We start from the raw sequence: 25,403 nt of genomic DNA, 5'->3' as shown, positions 1-25,403 counted from the left end.
ATGAACATCATAAGTTGAGCTCAGACAAAAGTATAAAATATATTTTTTTTAAAGTTCATGACACCTTTAAAAAAAACCTGAAGTTTTAGAGTGCCAAATAAATAGACAAAGCCATTTGTCTATTCCGAAAGCCTGTTCTTACGTCCATTACAATTAAACATTTGCACTTCATGATGCTGGTATTATTCTAAAGATTAAAAAAGACATTTTATTAATTGCAATGGCAAAAGTTTGTTAAACAAAATGTCAATAAAGTCATACTTGTCACAGGACTAAATTTATCGTTAAAGCATTTTTTTCTCAATGAGTGATCATATAGCTACATAATGCGTGAGGTTATAAATGTATAAGTTGTGACACTGTACAAATTATGAATAAAAAAGGAATGCAATAATTTACAAATCTCAAACTTTTTATTCAAAAATTTATTCACAATAGTATATAGATAACACATCAAATGTTGGAAGTGAGACATTTTGAAATGTCATGCCAAATAATGGCTCATTTTGGATTTCATGTTCCAAAAAAGTTGGGACATTTAGTAATAAGAGCTGTAAAAATTAAATGTACATATAAGGAACAGCTGAAGGACCAATTTGCAAACTTATTAGGTCAATTGGCAACATGATTGGGTATAAAAAGAGCCTCTCAGAGTTGCAGTGTCTCTCAGAATTCAAGATGGGCAGAGGATCACCAATTCCCCAATGCTGCGGCGAAAAATAGTGGAGCAATATCAGAAAGGAGTTTCTCAGAGAAAAATTGCAAATAGGGCTGCATGATAAATCGCATTTTACATGATAACATGCTTATCGCGATTTGGCTTATCGTGATTATCAAATCGCAATGGCTGCAACTATCTTTTATGCGCAGTTTGTCAGTGTAGGGCGGTTCTGTGATCAGTAGTAAATGCTGCTCCATCTGAAAGCAACATGCATTTGGAAAAACAACATGCGTCAAACATCCAAACATGAGAACATTTAGTCATGTTTAATCAAAGCGTTTTAATATGTTTATTCAGCTCACCGATAGTATGATGTTCATAGCTATAGCGATTTCCACATGAATATCCGTGAATGACGTGTGCTATCGTACTTCTGCGGCATATACTTGAAGTCCCCTGCGTGAGAGCGCCCTCTAGCTTGCAGAGCAGCGTTAACTACTGATCACAGCCGTGCTGCAATGAGAAGCTGCCACTGCCGAATCGCGTGCGATTTATCGTGCAGCCCTAATTGCAAATAGTTTGTTACCATCACTAGTTACCATCACCTACAGTGCATAATATCATCCAAAAATTTGGAACAATCTCTGTGCGTAAGGGCCAAGGCCAGAAAACCATACTGGATGCCCGTGATCTTTGGGCACTTAGACGGCACTGCATCACATACAGGAATGCTACTGTCATGGAAATCACAACATGGGCTCAGGAATACTTCCAGAAAACATTGTAGGTGAACACAATCCAACGTGCTATTCACTGTTGCCGACTAAAACTCTATAGGTCAAAAAAGAAGCCATATCTAAACATGATCCAGAAGCGCAGGCGTTTTCTCGGGCCAAGGCTCATTTAAAATGGACTGTGGCAAAGTGGAAAACTGTTCTGTGGTCAGATGAATCAAAATTTAAAGTTCTTTTTGGAAAACTGGGACGCCATATCATCCGGACTAAAGAGGACAAGGACAACCCAAGTTGATCTCAGCGCTCAGTTCAGGAGCTGCATCTCTGATGGTATGGGGTTCATGAGTGTGTGTGGCATGGGCAGCTTACACAACTGGAAAGGCACCATCAATGCTGAAAGGTACCTTATTTTGCGGACCAGTATAAGTCGCACCAGTAAAAAATGCGTCATGAAGAGGAAAAACATAAGTCGCACTGGACTATAAGTCGCATTAGGGCAGAAGCAGCGAGGAGAGCGGGAGCCGCGCACGCACCCGCACCCGCTCGCTGTGCATAATCGAGCAGCAGAAAGAAAGGTAGAAGTAAGTGAGAAACTTACAGCACCGTATAATATGGGGTGCTGCGTGTACAATAATGAGAAAAAAAGGATTTTTAAATGATTTTAGCAAATAGCTGCAATTATCACAAAGAGTGAAAAATTGAAGGGGGTCTGAATACTTTCCATACCCACTGTATATACAAACCTGATTCTAAAAAAAGTAGGACACTGTACAAATTGTGAATAAAAACAGAATGCAATGATGTGGAAGTTTCAATTTTAAATATTTAAAAAAAATATTTTAGCAAATGGCTCGTTGTTATATATATATATATATATATATTAGGGCTTTCAAACGATTACATTTTTAATCGCGATTATTAGCATGATTGTCATGAGTTAGCTCACGATTAATCGCAATTTAATCGCAGATTTTTATTTTTTTGTAATTGCATCTTAAATTAAGTTTGAATTAATTAAGTTTTTAATACTCTAATCAACATGGGTTTATGGACAAATATGCATGCTTTAAAATGTATGCAATTGCAAATGTATGTTTATTATTAGTGAAACCATATAATACTTATCCAATAATAATCAACAACACAGCATGAAGACTAGATATGTATGAAAGGTCACAGATGTTTATCAAAGAACTTGTTCATGTCTAAGCCTAGCTTAAAAAATCAGAATAAGCAGGGATTTCTCTCATTTAAAGAAATAAAGGTAGTATTACTGGCAGTTTAGTTCAGAACAGGGCACAGTTCGTATGAAAAACTGGTAATGTGAAAGCTGTCATGCGGACCTGTGAGCACACCAGTACCACACGACACCAGTACCCAGAGGAGGTCCATATTCCACGAGTAGGAATATAGTGTGGCCCCTTTAAGAGAGGCGCGCTCTCTATTGAACTGCCGGTATTTTGCGTGTGTGCGCCATATGCCTCGATTCATGTGAACAGTGTGAGAAACGGAGCGTTCTTGTTCAGAAGAGTAACCTGTGCATTCGTTTTAGCCGATTGTAATGCATTTAGTTCAATATAACACATGTACTGTAAGCAGGGCCGCATCAAGACTATAAGGGGCCCCTGGGCTTTTACCTCTTGAGGGGCCCTTCATCCATTGGAACTGCATAATTAATCGTTAAAAGTTATGGTCCCACCCCTTTTATCCCACCAGGTGGCAACAAGTGACTGTTAAATATGCATTTGTCATTGAATCATTCTCAATTTTACTCTTTTTAATCACAAAGCCTTTTATTTTACGGGAATAAATGGTATTTAATAACATCCAAATCTATAGGTCTGTTATATAAAATACACAAATATAAGTGAAAAAAGTGCACTTCCAGGTACTTAAAGACACCATGAATAGGAACTAAAATGTGCTTTTAATATATATATATATATTTTAAATATAGAGATAGTATGTTAAAAACACATTTTAGTTCCTATTCATGGTGTCTCAAAATGTTCTTAAGATTATCGTCGGAAACGTATGATAAGGCCTATTTAATTATATGTAGCCTATGCAGAATTTTTTGTATCAAGTTTTTTATTACAACTTTTTGTATCAGCTTTTCCACAGCTCTAGTGTGGTGGTGGCTAGCTAACTACTGGGAGCTTAACTAAGTTGTTAAGTTTAAAAGGAGTTAATTATTTTGACAGACTATCATCTAGCTATCTGCTGCTAGCCTACTGTATCACAACCTACCGGTACATGGTGGTGATTCCTTTTCCCCTTCACCATCACTGTTCTGATGTTCTACTTTATCTTGCGCTGTTTTTCTGTTTTGCGCACTACTTTTATATTACGGGACATTGCTGTCACACAGTGGCGGAGCCAGGATTTTTTTTTTAGGGGTGGCCGGGCAGGGGCCAGCAACCATTCTGCGGTGGCACAGAAATCTTTGTTATTTCAACATAAAAATTAGTTTGACTATTATATACTGGACTGTTTTAGTGCATACAACACAAATGAATACAGTTCATCTGTACTTAATTGTAATTGAGATAGTATAGTGAATTAGATCATGGAATACTGAGTGAATTTGACAATTTCTTAGTGTTATTCCCCACCTCCAGGCAAGGGGCTTACAGTATAGCTAAAGTTTACCCTGCTCAGTCAGCTTGGTTCTGGTTCTCAAAAACCCAATAGCTTGTTCTCCATTGTTGCATCTTTCATGGATGAGACATGCAGATAACTACATAGCCTAAATTATTCAATCTTCTTTGAATTTTATATAATCAATTAACTCTTCAACAGTTCTGAGTTATTCTGTAAGGACTGTTTCTAAACCTTGCAACTGAGAAAGTAAAGACTGAATGTTAGTAAAGACTCTCATATTAGTTGTCAAAAAAATAATTGCAACAGTTCTGTCAAAAATTAAACTCAGTAAAAGAAAAAAGTGTTCTCTATTGAATCCATAAGAATATTAATTTATTTAAATGATATAATCAGGACAGAAGTCAACATTTTATTTGATGCATTTAAATATTATACATTGTTGTTTGTGTAGGCTACTTTACAAGTTAAATCAAAATAAGCGCCTACATTTCAGTATAAATGCACAGTGCTCACATTTATTTGAGCATTAAAAAAAACTTTTTATCAGCTTATGCCTTCGGCTATATTACATGGCGGAATATTTTAGAACAGTTTTGATGCAACTTTAAACACGTTTTGTTTTATTATTTTATACCATAATAGATTACTGAAATACGATTTTGCATGTTGGTAGTTTCTTTTGTGCTTTATTTGAAGTGATATAGCCTACAGCGCGGCTGAGCGCGCCACATTTCCGCGTGATATTCAAGAGTGCGCTTCTCTCGGAATCTAACAGAAGTGTCACCAGTTTTCACATAGGCCTACGTCTTTTGAGCGAACATAATTTTACCGGTGAGGGATCATGATTATTGCGGATTATTGAGCGGAGTCACATCGGTCCGCTTCGCTCATTACAGGCTCGATCTTTCTCGTCAGAACGCCCTTGTATGGTCGGGTTTAAATCAGGCTCATAATTACAGTTAATGTGCCGGGCACGGCCGGGCTCGGACAAAATAAGGGGCTCGGTAGGGTCGGGCTTGATTTTTTGAGCTCTAAGCTCCAACTGTGACTGATGATTGCAGGGTTCATTGAGTGAGAGGGTTTGACTGACATTTCTCGAGCAGGACTTGCAAAGCCCGCATGTGCATTCAACGCGATAAAGCGTAATTTTAAAGGGACAGCCAACATATTATAAAATCCGGTTACAAAATTTTCCGGCATCATCGGGGCCCTCCCCCCGCCCGGGGCCCTGGGCTTAAGCCCAGGTAAGCCCGTGCATTAATGCGGCCCAGACTGTAAGTGGTGATGTGTCAATGATTTACCTCAGACATGAGCGAGAGTGAGCTTCAGTGTATTCGCGCATCGCGCTCGGACTGCAGAGAATGAGCTCAGAATCAGAATCAGAATCAGAAAGAGCTTTATTGCCAAGTGTGCTTTCACACACAAGGATTTTTTTTTTTTTTTTGGTGCTGAAGCTTCCAGTGCACATAAACAATACAACGTTTAGTCAGAAGACATAGATTATGAGCATTTACAGTATTTGGGTGGAGAGAATAAATATAAATAATAAATAATATAAGTAATATAAGTAATCACCTGAGTTTAGGAGATATTGCACTAAAAAGTGGGAATAATTGCACTTACAGGCATTTGCCTTGGGGGGTTAACTGTTCAAGAGGGAAATGGCCTGTGGGAAGAAACTGTTCCTATGCCTAGATGTTCTAGTGGCCAGTGATCGGAGTCGCCGTCCTGACGGTAACAGTTCAAACAAGAGGTGTCCGGGGTGAGTGGAGTCTGTGATGATTTTACCCGCTCTCTTCCTCACTCTGGAAGAGTACAGGTCCTGGAGGGTTGGCAGTTTGGCACCAATAATCCTCTCTGCAGTCCGGATGGTACGTTGCAGTCTCCTGATGTCTGATTTGGTAGCTGAACCAAACCAGACAGTGATGGAGGTGCATATAACCGACTCAATGACAGCTGAGTAGAACTGAATCAGCAGGTCCTGTGGCAGGTTGAACTTCCTCAGCTGACGAAGGAAGTACAGTCTCTGCTGAGCCTTTTTCACATTGGAGTCAATGTGATTGTCCCACTTCAGGTCCTGAGAGATGGTAGTTCCCAGGAACCTGAATGACTCCACTGCGTCCACAGTGCTGTTCATGATGGTGAGTGGGGGGAGTGCTGGGATGTTCCTCCTGAAGTCCACTATCATCTCCACCGTTTTGAGCGCATTCAGCTCAAGGTTGTTATAACTGCACCAGACAGCCAGCTGCCAACTGCCAGCTGCCAGACAGCCAACTGCACCAGACAGCTCAATGTAAACCGACTTTTCTTTCGACCTGGTGTCTAATATGGTTAAACAGAAAATATGGTAGCTTATAGGCAATAACTGCACTTTTGGTATAGAATACTAATGATAACCATTTTCTTTCCCTATTAATGTTTGCTGCTGCCTCCTTTACGTCTATGGCCTTTACGTCTATAGGGCTTGGGCGTCATGACGTCATTGCTTGGCGTGGCGGCCATGTTGATGGCATCCTTTACTACTACTCGGACTACTGCGCACTTTTTATAGACGTACTCCCTCTCAGTCGTGTGTCTTAATTTGATTATTTTGGCGTTATTTCAACTATGGTAAACCGTTGCTGCATTTTGGGGTGTAACAGCGCAACACATAATCACCATGGGAAATGTCGAAAATGGATTAACTTTCCACCGTTTTCATGCTTGGAGGCTCAACCACGGACAAGAAGTAATAACAGTACGATGTGCAAAAAGCAAGAATTGTCACACAATCAGTTGTGTTTATTTGCAAGTAGTGCAACCTGAGAACACAGAAATGTGGAATGCTTCAAGGTAAAAGGTTACAAATAAAAAAAGAACACAGAAAACGGAGTGCAAGTTGTTGCACTTTATATAACGGAGTGCACTTTATATAACAATAATAAATACACTTTTTTAAAAAATAAATTCTTTCAATACTATATAAGCAAATAAATAGGTATCTATACAATAACAACAAAAGACACAGAAAATGGAGGAAGTGCAAATTATAAATATAGTAACAATAACATTGCAATAACAAATAAAAACGGAGGCAGAGCAATTTCTTATATAATAAAAATAATAATAATAATAATAATAATATACGTTTCGGTTAGACTTTATTTCGATAGTCCACTTTAAACATTCTACTATGTACGTTTTCAACAGCATGTCAACTAACACTAATTAGAGTATTAACTGTACTGTTAGTAGACTGGTAGGTTATGGTTATATGTGTTGGGGTTCGGGTTAGTAGAATAAGTTGAATTGTAGTTGCAAAGTTACTTATAGTCAGTAGAATGTCTGTTGGGGACCAACAAAATAAAGTTTTCGTCGTCGTCGGTGCTCCGCTCTTTCTTTGGAAATTCATGTGGATCCAAAACTTTAATAGTTCCGATTTTGTCTCTATAGCGGTCCCTGCCTTCCATATTTAACGTATCCCGGTAATATTCCACATCCCTTTCAGGATTTTAACATGTTTTTTCTTTCTCCCAACTCTGCTTCTCCTCATTCGACTTGCTGTATGTTTACATTCGCGAGGCCATCAACATGGCCGCGACGTCCCAGAATGCAACGCGGCGCCCAAGCCCTATATATATGTATATGTATATATACTGTTGCTATCCCCGCCCCCCTCTTGTGGCTGTGTGGGGAAAAATGCATATGTGTGACCTAGTAGATCAGGGAGGGGTATGAAGAGTGTAAACAAAGTATAGCGGGAGAGTCAGTTCTGAGTTGTAAGGTGCAAATTAAGTGGGGATGCAGTAAAAGTGCTCCAGTGAATGCTAGCAAGCAGTGCAGTTATGCCCTTGAATGTGTACGTTGCCGTTTCCACTGTAAGGAATAAAGCCTGAGTTCATTGCTGAAACCGACGTCTCACTGTTTCGTGCTTCGGTCCTGTTAGCCCGGACCACTAGATGCAAGTTACCTGCTGCGAGCCAAGTTATTACATTGAAACTAGCTCGCACCCAACTACGGTTCGGTGCGTGGAAGCTGAGAAGGTAACAATACGCCATAGACGTAAAGGATGCAACAGCAAACATTAATAGGGAAAGAAAATGGTATATATATATATATATATATATATATATATATATATATATTGTATTCTGTGTTCAATTACATATTTTTATTTTGCATATCTGTTCATAAGGTTTTCTTTCTGCCTAATTCGTCAAACAAGGACACTTCATCTGGACTATATTTATGATCTTTTTCTACACCTTTGCTTATTTGGTGTGACCTTTGGTTATGGTTTGGGACACTGTATGTTGACCGTTGGTGAATTTCCATTGAACTGTTGGAATGTGGTAAGATACTCATTTTTTACCTGACTAGGTGGGTGTTGTGAGAAATGGACTTTATTTCTGATTGAACTCAACATGTTGTCGTTGGCCTGAAATGCTCTAACAAGATGTGAATTTTCTTTTCTTTGAATGTAATGTTTTTTTTTCATTTTGTTGCTGTTTGGGGGCGTCTACTTTTTAAACCTTTAAATATATTCTTCTCTACTCTTGGATGAACGGATAACCTTCATTTATACAGGTCCTTCTCAAAAAAATTAGCATATTGTGATAAAGTTCATTATTTTTTCATAATGTAATGATACAAATTAAACTTTCATATATTTTAGATTCATTGCACACCAACTGAAATATTTCAGGTTTTTTTTTTTTTTTTGTAGTCATGCATGCATGAAATACATTTTTTTTTTTTTGTATTTCTTTTTATTAAGCATTTTAATTACAAACAAAAACATATATAAAACAAAACAAAGACACAGCACAGGAAGTAATTAACATATCTATGAACATGTGGATAATTTACATACAGCATTTCATCATATGATTGTACCTACATTTTTATCCAGTTTCTGTTTATGACCGTTTGATCTTTAGACACTTTAAAATATTCTCCCATTTTTTAAACAGGTGCAATTTACCATTGAGATAATACCTCAATCTTTCTAGAGTTACAACTTCGGATATCATAGATTTCCACATCTGAGTAGAAGGGGCATCACTACCAACCCATTTGACCATTATAGCCTTTCGAGCCAACATTAGGAGAAACTGAACAATCTCTTTGTGAGCTCTCAGAGGGTCAGGTATAAGCCCCAGTAGGCACATGAGTGGGCTGAGTGGAGCTGTCTGTCCTATCACCAAACTGATTTCACTGCATACTGCCTGCCAGAATACCTCAATGTTCTTGCATTCCCAAAGACAGTGATATCTAGTGCCCTTCGCTGAATTACATTTAGGGCAATTCGGAGAAACACCTGGAGTATACTTACTGTATATATAAGGTGATATGTAAACATTATGTAGAATATTGAATTGCATTTCTTTGTATCTATTACAGATTGATATTCTAGAAGGCAGTTTTACTATTTCCTCCCACGACTCAGAGTCGATTGACATTTTAAGCAGCATGTTCCAAGTTGTTCGTAAATGTTTCAGTTTGTCTACCGTTATAGTCTGTAACTCAGAATAGAATCTAGATATAAAACGTCCACGTTTCCGGCATTCAAGTAGAGTTTTTTCAAGCAAGTAACAGTTTGTTGGTAGCTCCAGGGATCCAGTCTTTGATTTTACGTAATGCCTGATCTGAAGATATTTATAGAAGTCTTTGGCAGGTATATTATATTGGGATCTTATATCTTCAAATGTCTTAAATTTACCGTTGTCCCACAGATCATACATTCTCTTGATACCAGCTTCTTGCCATGACTTGAGATTGAGACCAGCACCCTCTGCTGTTAAATCTGGTATATCTTCCAAAATTGCAAGAAAGTTAAGGGTCTTAGGCTTCCCAAATAATTTCTTCAAAATACTCCATGTCTTAATAACATTATTAATTAGGTAATTGTCTTTAACAGCAGGTGGCAATTCTCTTGCACGTTTATCTAATAAATTTATAAGACAAAGGGGTTGGCTAGTTACTTTTTCAATCTCAAGCCACGGTGTCACATCTTGTTCAGTTGCCCACTCTGAAACAATTCTAGCATGAATAGACAGTACATAGTTCTCAATCTTTGGTAAGCCCCACCCACCCTGTTGTTTTGGAAGTTGTAAAGTATCCATTTTAAGCTTAGGTTTTCTGCCTGCCCAGATAAAGTCTGATATCAGTTTATTAATGTCCTTAAGATCATTTGGATTCAAAAACACAAAAAGCATTGACACTGGATAAGAAATTTTTGGAAGTATTATCATTTTGATAAGGTTAATCCTACCAAGCATTGATAAAGGAAGCTTTTTCCAACTTGTAACTTTTTCTTTTATGTGACCAACCAAAGGATTGACATTTTCCGCATACAACTGCTCAACCTTGGGTGTAATTTTTATTCCTAGATACTTAAATCCTTTAGGTGCCCAGCGAAAGGGTTTAATGTAAGCAGGCTCGACCTGAACACCGTATGTTAAGGGCATTATTTCTGACTTTTCAAAATTTACTTTATATCCTGATATTTGTCCAAATTCTTTAATACAATCAATCAATGCTGGAATTGATTTATCCGGGTCTGTCAAAGTTAAAAGAATATCATCGGCATATAATAAAATTTTGTGCTGTTTTGTTCCTATTAAAGTTCCTGCTATATTTATGTTCTGTCTGACGGCTATCGCAAGCGGCTCTATAGCCAATGAAAACAGCAAAGGCGATAAAGGGCTGCCCTGAGCAGTACCCCGTGTAATTTTAAATGGTGCAGATAAAAGACCGTTTGTCAAGACAGAGGCTACAGGCATCTTGTACAGGATCTTATCCCAGTCTATAAACGTGGATTTAAAACCAAATCTTCTTAGCACTTCGAACATGTACTCCAATTCAACGCGATCGAAGGCTTTTTCGGCATCCATTGAAACAATGGCGCCTGGTATTTGATGGTAATTAAGATGTTTGATAATATTAATCAACCGTCTTGTATTTTTTGAGGACAATCGACCCTTAATAAATCCAGTCTGGTCTGTGCCTACTATGTCTGATACTACCCGCTCTAATCTGTTGGCCAACACCTTTGACAATATTTTCATGTCTACTCCTAGCAAGCTTATTGGACGATAGGAAGAAGGTAGTTCTGGGTCCTTATCTGTTTTTGGTATTACTGTAATATTAGCAATATACATAGTCCCCGGAAGACTTGAGTATTCAAAGGAAGCATTAAATACTCTCTGTAATAGCTTAGTAATCTTGTCTTTCAAAACCTTAAAAAACTCAACGGGAAATCCGTCAGCTCCAGGGCATTTGCCCGATTGGAGTGATGAAATGGCTTTATCAATTTCTAACAATGTAATGGGACCCTCCAGTAAGTTAGCCTGGTCTTCAGTAAGTCGTGGTATATTCAAGCTGTTTAGAAAACAACAATCCTTTAGTTTATCACAGTCAGACTCAGAACTATACAGTTCCTCATAAAATTGTCTAAAACACTCATTAATGTACTTATTATCCATATGTCGCTGACCATTATCATCCTTAACTGCTGAGATAAAAAATTTAGGGGGGGCATTGTTTGCCAACCTTGCCAAGAATTTGTTTGGTTTATTGCCAAATTCAAATAATTTTTGTTGTGCAAATAACATATCCTTCTCAGCTTTCCTTGTTATTAAGTCACTTAACCTGTCCCTGGATGTCTTTAATTTCTTAAGGACTTCGTCTGATTTTGATGCATAATATTCTTCTTCCAGTCTTTTAATTTTTATTTCAAGGTCATTTTGTAGTAGTAATCGTTCCTTCTTTTTGCAGCTTGTATATGAGATTATAACTCCTCTCATGTAGGCTTTATAAGCATCCCATACAATTCTGGGGTCAGCATCGTCTTTATCATTGATATTTAGATACAGATCTGTCTGTTCTTCTAGTAGTTTAATAAAACGATCATCAAAAAGTAATAGCCTATTTAATTTCCAATAAATGGTTTGTTTTAGTGGTCTGGGCGGTTGCATCTCTAGACTGACAGGAGCATGATCAGAGATGGCAATAACTCCTATATCTGACTTCTCCACTAGATGGGCCAGATGTCTTGAGATAAATATATAATCAATGCGGGACATTGATGAGTGAGGTAAAGAGTGAAATGTAAAATTTTGTGTTGAAGGGTTCAAATGCCTCCAAATATCTAACAGGCCGATTTCCTCTAATGTGTTATTAAGCGATCTTGCGCTTTTGGACTGAGTGTTCTGAGCTGGGCTCCTGTCTAAAAAAGGGCAAAGAGAGCAATTAAAATCACCTCCTATCAAAATGTTTGAGGAGTCCATTTCAACAAGCCGGTCAAAAAGTAAGGCAGAAAAATCATCATCATTTACGTTAGGACTATAGATGCTACCCAGCAAAATAATTTCCCCATAAAGCGTTCCTTTAGCTAAGATGATTCTCCCCTCCGTATCCTTATATGTGTCTGTAATAACTAACGGCAAATTTTTATGTATCAATATTATTACTCCCCTCTTACTTGTTGAATAAGATGAGTAATAAACCTGACCAACCCACTCCCGGAGATATTTATTATGTTCATTGTCGCTGAGGTGTGTTTCTTGTAAAAAAGCTATTTGGATTTTGTCCTTTTTTAAACTATTTAATATAGCTTTCCTGGATTATTGGATCCCTTAACATTCCAAGTACAAATTCTAATATTCATTACTAAATATAATATACTTTATATAGGCTACTTAATGCTGTATTCAGAAAGATAGAAATATTTATGTTTAGTCCAATCCCAACATTTAACTCTACCTGTGCTGATAAAGAAAACAAAGGTTCCAAGCAAAAACAAAACACACAGCTTGGAGTAACGAACAGTGACTTAAGTATCCACAACAAACCTATCAAAAGGTGGAAGATACGAAAACCAAAAACAAACTTCGTCATACTCTTATCAAGGAGTATCCAGCTGGGGTCTCAACGAGTCCGAAAAAGGATTATCGCTACAAAGAAAGAGGAAACGAACAAACAAAAACAAAAAACCTTCCCAACTGGGTCATTGGTCAGTGTAGCAAGCCTTGTAATAACACTAATTAAAATTAAAACAGCTGCAGCCTGAGTGTCTTAACCCATAACATGACTTAACGGAGAATGAAGTCCAGTATTATTTGTCAAAGCAGTCTAAGCGCTATTTTAGTTCTGTCCTTCGTCGTCAGAGCTTGGTAATAGCCAGAAGTTGCTATTACTGAAACACAGTCTAATTTATTTACCTGTGTCTAATCTCTCAGTCAGTCCTTTAATGTAATTGTTGACATCTTTCATGTTGGAGAGTGTTTTCGTAGTCCCATCATGCTGGAAGATCCGTATTACGGCCGGGTAAACAAAAGCATATCGGATGCCCGCTTCCCGTAATCTCCGCCGGGCACTTGCCGACTCTTGCCTCTTCTTGATCACTTCAGCCGAGAAATCTTGGTAAAATGACACCTCCTGACCGTCCACTGTCAGCCTGTTCTTGTTCCTTGCTGCATTAAGGATCTTCTGTTTATCGGTGTAGTTGTGTAGTCACACTAGGACCGCACGAGGGCCGGTTTTCTCCCCTCCTCCAAGTGCGGGTCCCGTGCGATGAGCTCTCTCAATCTTGACCCTGTCCTGCTGCATATCCAGAACATCAGGAATCCACTTCTCAAAGAACATAACTGGATCTTTCCCCTCAAGACCAGTCTTAAGCCCTGTGATCTTAATGTTTTGGCGACGACTTTGATTCTCATAGTTATCAAGGCGTTCCAGGGCTTTTTTGAGAGCATTTTCCAAAGATTCAAGTTTCGGTCCAGTCACCGTTGACACATCCTCCAGATCAGATACGCGATTTTCTATAGCCGTCACTCTTTCCAAAATGCCGTCTAACTTCTCAGACAGTTCCGTAACTGGTTTAACAACAGCAGCAAGTTTAACGTCCAGCATCTCAGCGATGTTGGTGGTCACTCTCTCAACCAATATGTCATCTCTTTGGGGGTTGACATCCTCGTGGTCCGCTTCACATTCTGTAGCCGCCTGCACCGTCTCATGCTCGGCCTCTTCGTGTTCATTGTCAGCTTGGCTAGCAGCAGTGACCGTCACGTTAGCAATGCTATTAGCGCTAACCTTGCTAGCCGTTTTCTTTCGTCCGTCTCTCTTCTTATTCGATGCGGGCAGTGCAAAAAAGTTATCCAGGGACATTTTGACACCTATTGCAGCTGTTGCAGTAAGTCACAAGGCGAGATTATTACTTAAAATAGTTATTTTACGTCAACCCAGTGGGGAGGCGAAAAAAGTGCGTCTATCTAGTTGCAAGCATCACGTGATCCCCCCATATTTCAGGTCTTTTATTGTTTTAATACTGATGATTTTGGCATACAGCTCATGAAAACCCAAGTCTGGGGACTGAGGAGACAAGTTACTCAAGTTTAGGAATATGAATGTTGTCCCATTTTTTTCTAATACAGGCATCTAGTTGCTCAACTTTCTTAGGTCTTCTTTGTCGTATCTTCCTCTTTATGATGCGCCAAATGTTTTCTATGGTTGAAAAATCTTGTGTCTCATTTGACGGGAGAATGCGCGCACCTTTAAGCAAACTTTGAGCAGTGCGTACGCACATTCTGGAGACAAAGGGAACTGATGACACAAATGGTGAGGTCGTGATTTGAAGTTAGAATTGTTGAAAATAAATGTGAGAAGAACGATTATAAGAATTAATGTCATTTAATTTTTACTCCATTTCATATGTTATAACCACATTATCATGAAGATTAAATCCAAGTGTTATTTTTGCCGATTGTTTTAGGCTATCTAGTAAAATCCAAACGGAATTCAAATGTATATAAAAAAATATAATAATCAGCGCTGCCTTACAGTCACTGTCCACAACAGGAGCGCAGGAGGAGATGGCGTGAATACATGTGATACAGAATAGCATGAAATACCTTTTTATTACAGAACTGCAGAACAGTGTAAAAACTAAATATTTACCTTAATGTAGGCTACATATATTATAAAATGTCAAAGTCGTCAAATACAGTCATGAAGCTCATCGGTCCTAACTATTACGGTGTTCATTACAAAACCGTCATGAAGAAGCATGTGTTCTCTATAAAAATTTCGTCTTAAATTTTCACCTACAAATTAATTCTGTGATTTTGTCACGGTGTTAACGATCAGTCTATTTGTTAGAAACATAAATCCTCCGGTGACCCGGGTATGTAATGCTTCAGGATGGCACCGCTGGCACTGTTGGAGGATTACGCCAATGGCAGAATAAGAAGAGAACGAGTTTTCATTCAGGGACATTATAAGCAAAACTGCATGAATTGTATTTGATTTGAAGCGTTTCAAATTAACGAAATATTTTTTAATAAAAATAACACTTTATTTAAAAAAAAAATACCTGAGAAATATTTTATACAATTTCGTTTTTATTGATATCTTGATATATATATTCTACAACATAAAAAGGATATTGAATGATTTTCAGCAATGTAATGTGTAAGGCACAAATGGCATTTATAGTCTGTGTCTAATATTTTTCAATTTCTTCTACCTTTGACAGTGTTAAACATGGTGTCATGTGGATGGGAATATGCATGCAAATGATATGCAGATGAGGTCATGCTTAGTAAAACTAGGCGTTGTAAGCCCCATATATGATGATTTTGGGGAGGAGACAGGGTGGAGAAGCACGTACGGACAATCTGGTGCTTGCTGTGATTTATAAAGGGATTTTAGCGCAGGTTCTGGCGTACGCATGGCTTTATAAATCAGACAAATCTAGCTTTTGTACGTACATACACTTTTAGGATGAAATCTTAGCAAAGTTTTATAAATGAGACCCCTGGACTGCAGGCTGGCCATTTCAGTACCCGGATCCTTCTTCCAAGCAACCATGATGTTGTAATTGATGCAGTATGTGGTGTGGCATTGTCATATTCGAAAATGCAAGGTCTTCACTGAAAGAGATGAGTGCTGATAAAAACTTGGGTTGTCCTTGTCCTCTTCAGTCCGAATGACAGGTGACATGGCATCCCAGTTTTCCAAAACGAACTTCAAATTTTGATTCGTCTGACCACAGAACAGTTTTCCACTTTGCCACAGTTTTAATGATAATTAAATTTTAAACAATGTTACTAACCTTCAGTACATTTTATCGTGAAACCGGTAATCATTTCATCCCTAAGGGCAACACAGATGAGATTGAGCCAAGAGGCTAGAAAGTCCCTAATTCATACAATTCTAGCATGAAAGAATACAAATATATTTACAAAGATATGTAAATATATGTACATGGCGAGAGATTGCTCAAAACTGTTTTGAATGCCTATGTACGCATACGAGTTCAAAAGAAGTATGCTTTGCAATGCTGTGTTTGACTGCAGTTTTTGTACTTTTGCCTTAAGGTTTTTCTGTCCGAAACTCCAAGCTGATGACATTTAAAACCATTCTCTCATAAGTGACTCCTCATGTGGCGCTTATAGGGGACTCTATTTCTGAAACTCTCTCCACAGAGATCACAAATGAACGGCTTCTCTCCAGTGTGAGTTCTCATGTGGGAATCAAGATTTCCTTTACGGTTAAAATCTTTTCCACACTGAGGGCACACGTAAGGCTTCTCTCCAGTGTGAACTCTCATGTGTCCGTTAAGGCTTTCTTTTCTGCTGAAACTTTTTCCACACTGTTGGCAGGTGAACGGCTTCTCTCCAGTGTGAATCCTTAAGTGGTCTTGAAAGTGTCCTATTTGATTGAAACTCTTTTCACATTGTGGACAGGTGTAGGGTTTCTCTCCAGAGTAAACTCTCTTGTGGACTATAAGGTTTCCATGTTGTTCAAAACCCTTTCCACACTGTTTGCAGGTGTAGGAGCTCTCGCCAGTGTGAATGTTCATGTAATGTTCAAGATTTCTTTTTTGGCTTAAACCTTTTCCACACACTTGGCAGGTGTACGGCTTCTCTCCAGTGTGAACTCTCATGTGTACGCTTAGAATTGTTTTATTACTGAAACCCTTTCCACACTGAGGGCATGTGATGAGCTTCTCTCTTGTGTGAACTCTCATGTGTCTTTTAAGATTTATTTTATAACTGAAACTCTTTCCACACTGAGGGCATGTGAATGGCTTCTCTCCAGTGTGAATTCTCATGTGCTTGATAAGGGTTCCTTTTTGGTTAAAACCCTTTCCACACTGAGGGCATGTGAATGGCTTCTCTCCAGTGTGAATTCTCATGTGCTTGTGAAGGGTTCCTTTTTGGTTGAAACTCTTTCCACACTGAGGGCAGGTGAACGGCTTCTCTCCAATGTGAATTCTCATGTGATGAGCAAGATTTCCCTTTTGGTTAAAACCCTTTCCACACTGAGGGCATGTGAATGGCTTCTCTCCAGTGTGAACTCTCATGTGATTGTTAAGGGTTCCTTTATGGTTAAAACCCTTTCCACACTGAGGGCATGTGAATGGCTTCTCTCCAGTGTGAACTCTCATGTGATTGCTAAGATTTATTTTATCATTGAAACTCTTTCCACAATGTTGGCATGTGAACGGCTTCTCTCCAATGTGAATTCTCATGTGATGAGCAAGATTTCCCTTTTGGTTAAAACTCTTTCCACACTGTGGGCAGGAGTAAGGCTTCTCTCCAGTGTGAACTCTCATGTGACGATCTATACTTCCTTTATACTTGAAACTCTTTCCACACTGTGGGCAGGTGAACGGCTTCTCTCCAGTGTGAACTCTCATGTGACGATCTATACTTCCTTTTTGGTTGAAACTCTTTCCACACTGTGGGCAGGTGAACGGCTTCTCTCCAGTGTGAATTATCATGTGCTTGCTAAGATTTATTTTTTTATTGAAACTCTTTCCACACTGAGGGCATGTGAAAAGCTTATCTTCAATGTGAATTATCATGTGTCTGTTAAGGGTTCCTTTTCGGTTGAAACTCTTCCCACAATGTTGGCAGGTGAACGGCTTCTCTCCAGTGTGAATCCTTAAGTGGTCTTGAAAGTGTCCTTTCTTTTTGAAACTCTTTTCACAATGAGGGCAGGTGTAGGGTTTCTCTCCAGAGTGAACTCTCATGTGGTCTGTAAAACTTCCTTGTCGATTGCAACTCTTTCTACCCTGAAAGTGGGTGAAATAACTCTTAGTTGCTTTCTTTTTTTTAGTCTGTGAGCAACTAAAATATTTTTCTTCGGTTATGAAATCATGATAATCCTCATAGTGATCTTTTTCTTCCATTTCCTTTAGTATTTCACACTCCTCTTTCAACGGCATCAAGTCTAAGGCAAAAAAGACCAAAGTTAAACTTATAGCACAACACAACAGGCATCAAACATTTATACATGTAAAGCATTAACCCCTAGAGGACTAAAGAACTCGCTTTTTTCACATCAGTGTGAAATAGACTCAAAATACTCTATTGATTTCAGGCAAGTTTTATACATCATTATAATCTGTTAAATTTCTACTTCTATTTTTTGCGCACTCACAATAAAAACTAAATGTTGTGCTATTTGCAAAACAAAGAAAACAGACATGATCTGCCGCCTCTCTCTCAATAAAGTCCCTTCTAATACTCTTCAGAAAATTAACTGCAACTCAGTGAATACTTGTCACACAAACATGAGACATGAGTCTAAAGAAATGATGAAATGTCAGGTTTTAAATAATGTAAATCAAATTAAACTCAAATATTCCCAGTTAATGTATTCTGTTTAAAAAGATAGAGATGTCAGTTGTTTGTGTTGCTGCATCATCTGCTTATGGACCACATTCAGTGAGCTTGTGTGCTCTATTCAAAGGCTAATTCTGAGGAGATTAGGGCTGAAACAATTCCTTGAGTAACTTGAATGCAAAAAAAAAAAACATTGAGGCAAAAGCTTTGTTTAATCCATTTAACTACACAGTCATGTTGGAGAAAGACAATATTCGTGTAAGGACTGAGTATGCGTGGATTGTGGTTATTTCCGCGGGTCAGTGGGCAAAGTGTAGTTTTGAAAAAAGTAACATTCCAAAAATTGTGTGTTGATGAGAGATAAATCATTAATGTGTTGATTTTAATAAAGACGTGGAACTCAACAGCGTTTGCACAAGCATTGTTATTATTGTGATGTGCATGTGAAATGAGATTTTATATACTCAAGTTAGTTTAGAACATAAATTATAGGGCTTCCCTCTGCATCAATAGCAGCAGCAGTGCCGCGTCAGACAAGCTTCTGGTGTGCAAAGGCAGAGAAAACGGCACGCAGCCTCCCCGTGGCTGACACGCAACAGAAACGCCATGCGCAGTCACGGGATGACAGTGAAAACAGTTACATGTAGAGTGCATTACGGGCGCCAATATTCTGTTTAAACCCGGAATAGTCCTGGGATGAAACTGTGCTCACTTAAGGTGTGTTCACACTTGTCATGCTTGGTTCAATTAAAACGAACCCTGGTGCGATTGCTTGTTTAGTGCGATTCATTTGAACATATGTGAACACTGCCATCCGAACCCTGGTGCGCGGGTCTCGGTCCGCTTCCAAACGAACTCTGGTGCGGTACGATTGATATATGAACGCAACACGGAGCAAAGACATGTTAATGGACCAAAAACAGGACGTAATGTCACAAGATGCGACGCAGTCAGCTAATTTGACGACGGGGAAAGATCGGTGTATCCAAAATGAATAACTTTAACGTTAGAGGGCAAACGTAGAGCAACGAGGAAGTGCCTCATCAATATTTGGTCCAACGAGCATGTTTCGAAAATGCTAGAAAAAATGCACAAAAAGCAAACTTGGTTATTCTCATCAAAGGACCCGTGTTGCCCATTATTAGCAGGTACAGACGACAGAACGGCCGTCTCTTTTGCATGAGAGACGCCCGTCTCTTTTCTGCACAACCAAGTAAATCCTGCTGCTGTTTTGAATGTTTTGAACATTTTATGAGCTCTTCATGAGTTCTCCATCCATCCATCCATCATCTTCCGCTTATCCGGGGCCGGGTCGCGGGGGCAACAGTCTAAGCAGAGACGCCCAGACTTCCTTCTCTCTGGCCACTTCCTCCAGCTCCTCCGGGGGAACCCCGAGGCGTTCCCAGGCCAGCCAGGAGACATAATCCCTCCAGCGTGTCCTGGGTCTTCCCCGGGGCCTCCTCCCGGTGGGATGTGCCCGGAACACCTCCCTGGGAAGGCGTCTAGGAGGCATCCGAAATAGATGCCCGAGCCACCTCAGCTGGCTCCTCTCGATGTGAAGGAGCAACGGCTCTACTCTGAGCTCCTCCCGAGTGACCGAGCTTCTCACCCTATCTCTAAGGGAGCGCCCAGCCACCCTGCGGAGAAAGCTCATTTCAGCCGCCTGTATCCGGGATCTTGTCCTTTCGGTCATGACCCACAGCTCATGACCATAGGTGAGAGTAGGAACGTAGATTGTCCGGTAATTCATGAGTTCTCAGCTGGTAAAAATAATGCCATATGTACACGCATAAAATGACCGCGTTTTATCAGCACACAGCATTGTTTTGAAAGTTCGGTAAGCAGCTCCTACGTCATATAAGCCGACCAATCAGGTTGTGAGCGTCTCCCTGTGCCTTTAGTTCGGTAACTCTAGGTTCGCTGTTAAAAATGCCAGTGTGAACGCTAAGCGGACCAGGACTGTTTTGTTTTTGTTTTTCGGTCCGGACCAAACTAACCGAACTACAAGTGTGAACACACCCTCAGAGGATGGATACCCTCGGTCACATCAGCGCGATAAGACATTGAACATTTTACATTTAAAACAGCTTATTATGTAGGTAGCCAATGTGCCCGATGCTTTTACTTGATGCAAACGTTTGTTTTTGTGATTAAAATACATAAAATATTACCAAAATATCTGTCTTCCTGTGTGCAGAAATTTGTTTATGTAGCCGTGACAACGAAATGCGTGCATGCGCGCCTGTGTTAAGAGCGCTAGTTGCTCCGTATGCCAACCCGCAAGCCTTGCACTTCTGAAAGTCTGAGAAGCCACTCGTGTAGCTACCATAGATATTCATAATAAATAATATACTTATATATAAATTACATAATATACTTTATTATGTATATCTATAGTTGCTACTACTCTCCGGCGACGCCATCTTTGTTTTGGGTCGGAGGAATCGACGCGCATATTTTGCGTCAATGTATTTTTTGCGTCAACGTCATCGATAACGTTGATGCTTTGTCCCAGCCCTACTTGTGACAATTTAATTATATTCTGCTAAAATGATCGAAATTACTTGAAAAATTATTTCATTTTGCTGAAGGAGACTCAAAGATCTGAGTTCGCAAAATGATCCGAACCTCCCACTATGTGCCGATCAACATACATATATTACTCTGTTGCTCTGATTAGTTGTAGGTCTATCCAGTTGAGGTCTTTCCAGGTTCGTTTCAAACACGCCCCAATATTCACATCTCAATGGAGCAGTATCAGAATCATATTCTGACTAGAATTGAGTATGACCAGGTCAGGCTACTCAGGAATATTAATAGGAATGATATTTTATGAAGCGCGTTATAGTTCATGTTTATTGTTATATAATAAATCATTAGACTCTAGCAGCAGTTAGATGACGTGAGCAGCACTGCTACAGCTACTATATCCAGATGCAATCGGTAATATTTCAACAGTCTTTAGTATCTCTGAGACCTTTCTGTCGAATGCCTTTTGTACATTACATTAAAATAGCTACAAACCCGATTCCAAAAAAGATGAGACTGTACTAATTGTGAATAAAAAGGAAATGCAATAATTTGCAAATCCCAAACTTATATTTTATTCACAATAGATTATAGTTAACATATCAAATGTTGAAAGTGAGACATTTTGAAATGTCATGCAAAATATTAGCTCCATGAGAGCTACACATTCCAAAAAAGTTAGGACAGGTAGCAATAAGAGGCAGGAAAAGTTAAATGTACATATAAGGAACAACTGGAGGACCTATTTGCAACTTATTAGGTCAATTGGCAACATGATTGGGTATAAAAAGAGCCTCTCAGAGTGGCAGTGTCTCTCAGAAGTCAAGATGGGCAGAGGATCACCAATTCCCCCAATGCTGCAGCGAAAAATAGTGGAGCAGTATCAGAAAGGAGTGTCTCAGAGAAAAACTGCAAAGAGTTTGAAGCTATCATCATCTACAGTCAATAATATAATCCAAAGATTCAGAGAATCTGGAACAATATCTGCGCGTAAGGGTCAAGGCCGGAAAACCATACTGAATGCCTTTGGGTGCTTAGAAGGCACTGAATCACATACAGCAGTGGTTCCCAATCCTGTCCTAGAAGACCCCCAGCACTGCACATTTTGTATGCCTCCCTCATCAGATACACCCACTTCAGGTCCTGCCATCTCTACTAATGAGCTGATGAGTTGGATCAGATGTGTCTGATGAGGGAAACATGCAAAATGTGCAGTGCTAGGGCCAGGACAGGTTTGGGAACCACTGACATACAGGAATGCTACTGTAATGGAAATCACAACATGGTCTCAGGAATACTTGCAAAAAACATTGCCGGTGAGCACAATCCACCGTGCCATTCACGTGCCATTGGACCGAAGTCAAAAAAGAAGCCATGTCTAAGCATGGCCCAGAAGTGCAGGCGTTTTCTCTGGGCCAAGGCTCATTTAAAATGGACTGTGGCAAAGTGGAAAATTGTTTTGTGGTCAGACAAATCAAAATTTGAAGTTCATTTTTGGAAAACTGGGATGCCATGTCATCCGGACTAAAGAGGACAAGGCCAACCCAAGTTGTTATCAGCAGTCAGTTCAGAAGCCTGCATCTCTGATGGTATGGGGTTCATGAGTGCGTGTAGCATGGGCAGCTTAGGCACCATCAATGTTGAAAGGTATATCGAAGTTCTAGAACAACATATGCTCCCATCCAGACGTTGTCTCTTTGAGGGAAGACCTTGCTTTTGACAACATGACAATGCCAGACCACATACTGCATCAATTCAAACATCATGGCTGCATAGAAGAAGGATCCGGGTACTGAAATGGCCAGCCTGCAGTCAAGATCTTTCACTCATAGAAAACATTTGGTGCATCATAAAGAGGAAGATGCGACAAAGAAGACCTAAGACAGTTGAGCAACTAGAAGCCTGTATTAGACAAGAATGGGACAACATTCCTATTCCTAAACTTGAGCAACTTGTCTCCTCAGTCCTCAGACGTTTGCAGAGTGTTATAAAAAGAAGAGTAAACACAGTGGTATACATGGCCTTGTCCCAACTTTTTTGGGATGTGTTGATGCCATTAAATTTAAAATCAACCTATTTTTCCCTTAAACATTTGGTGTCATTTATGTTGTATTCTGAATAAATATTGAAATTTGAAACTCACATCATTGCATTCTGCTTTTATTCACAAGTTGTACAGTGTCCCAACCTTTTTGGAATCAGTTTTGTATTTTTGTTACTTTATTTGTACTGAAGTGTTAAATATATAAGCTAAGTGCTCATAAAAAATATTTCTTTCACTATGTAAAAATCAATCTCTATTGGCCACTCAGATGATTGGAGCTATTGGCCACCCAGACTGCTTTGCACTCATTTGCGTGATTGTAACAGAGAGCTGTCTGAGAGGATCTGTACCTGCAGCTAAAATACAGCAAAACAAGCATCATTTCCATTTTGTATGGGACATCTGATTACCACAGCAGTTGCTTCCATCCGTTAATATTAAATAAATTTTAAAAAATATTAACTTAAATAACTACTTATTTTTTATATTAAAAAAAAAATTCCTTCAATTGATCTAGAGGTGACCCCGAATAGTCGAAGAATCGGTGCATCGATATGCGGAGCCTGATTCGACCACCGATCTCACAGTCGAATCTTCGCGGGTGTTATGAAATGAGGATCATACCATTTTGGCAATATGGGGGAGCTCAATATTTTAAAGACGTGTCGCAGCGCTGAGCATCCGTGTGCGACCCCTTTAAGGGCGCTGAGCTTCGCACCGCCCCTGTAAAATTAGAACACGTTCAATAAGTGTACACACACACCGGTGGCAGCATTCAGCGCCTGTCCACTGCCACTCGGGAAGTTGTTTAAAATCCTGCTGCACCACAGAGCGCTTTCATCTGTCAGTCAATTCAAAATTGAGCTTGCGTGTATATAAAGTGCGCGTCAGGTGGCGGTGTGAGATCCTGAGGCGAGCGGGGCTGAGCTTCGCGTACGTCTTCAACCGCTTTAGGCACAATCGGCTTCAGAACGTGCATGTAAACGCACTCAAAGTGTTCTTTTCCTCGCTAGGCAGGTACTTTTTTAGGTTTATTTATCAAAATGTTCTTTTATATATTTGTGTGATGTTCTGTATTTCAATCGCGGCTTTAACATGTTATGAGAAAACGGTTTATTAATGTTTATCCACCACATTACCTTTCAGGCTATTTAAACCTAAATAAGAAAGCCATTGTCAGTTCGTCTGTCCGTTGGCAGGCAGTTTTGGTCGCTTTATAAAAAGTTGTTGCTGTGTGCAGTGTGTAAAGGAAAATAAAAATAGTTTTACCCTTCTGCTGACAGTGTCGTGCCCCTCCCAACCCATTCACACACACAGATGATTCGACTATCAGTCGATCATAGAGAGATTCGACAATTCTGATTCGATTGTCTAAATCCTTAGTCGAGGACAGCCCTAAACTGATCTCCAACTTCTTAGTTTCGGTAAACACAGAAATGAACCGATCAAACGGCACATACTCAGCTCTGCTCAGCCATGATCTCTGAGGTCAGTATTTCCACTCATTTCATTCAATTCTAGTGGTTCGCTCTCCCACTTGCAGGACTCTGTGGTTTACTTGAAAGTTTTAGGCACTTCCTACGCTAACTTTCCTCCAGATTACACACATAATCCCCATAACAATGAGAAAAGATTATACAGGTGCTGGTCATATCATTTGAATATTATCGAAAAGTTGATGATACTACTAAAAGAGATGCTTCCAGAGGTCATAGATCCTCTGCTTATTATTATTAATTCATCCTTGACATTATGTACCGAAAACATTTAAGTTGGCTATAATTAAACCACTTATTAAAAAAACGCAACTTGATCCTAAAGAATTAGACAATTACAGGACAATCTCGAATCTACCGTTTCTATCAAAAATACTAGAAAAGGCAGTGTCTTCACAATTATGTTCTTTTTTAGAAAGAAATGGTATATGTGAGGATTTCCAGTCAGGATTTAGACCGTATCATAGTACTGAGACTGCTCTAATTAGAGTTACAAATGATTTACTCTTATCATCTGATCGTGGTTGTATCTCTCTATTAGTGTTACTCGATCTTAGCGCTGCATTCGATACTATCGATCACAATATTCTTCTGAATAGACTCGCAAATTATGTTGGCATTAGTGGAACTGCATTGGCATGGTTTAAATCATACTTATCTGACCGTTATCAGTTTGTAGCAGTAAATGAAGAGATGTCACACCGATCACAAGTTCAGTAT

At 39.3% G+C, this 25,403-nt stretch overlaps 1 protein-coding gene across 3 annotated transcripts in view; it reads right to left on the bottom strand.

Moving 5' to 3' along the window:
• Positions 1 to 15,262: 15,262 nt before the first annotated feature.
• LOC137047472 (zinc finger protein 814-like) overlaps positions 15,263 to 25,403 on the bottom strand; it is a 108,806-nt gene continuing 98,665 nt past the window's right edge. For all 3 annotated transcript variants that reach the window (XM_067425160.1, XM_067425149.1, XM_067425171.1), the window contains one exon: positions 15,263 to 18,219. In XM_067425160.1, the coding sequence (XP_067281261.1) occupies positions 16,406 to 18,219 (1,814 nt within the window). In that variant the 3' untranslated portion in view covers positions 15,263 to 16,405. The remainder of the gene's footprint in view (positions 18,220 to 25,403) is intronic.

Source organism: Pseudorasbora parva, chromosome 2, assembly GCF_024679245.1.
Source record: "Pseudorasbora parva isolate DD20220531a chromosome 2, ASM2467924v1, whole genome shotgun sequence".
NCBI classification, from domain to species: Eukaryota; Metazoa; Chordata; class Actinopteri; order Cypriniformes; family Gobionidae; genus Pseudorasbora; species Pseudorasbora parva.
The sequence above is the reverse complement of the archived record's forward strand: the minus strand, read 5'-3'. Positions and strand labels throughout refer to the sequence as shown.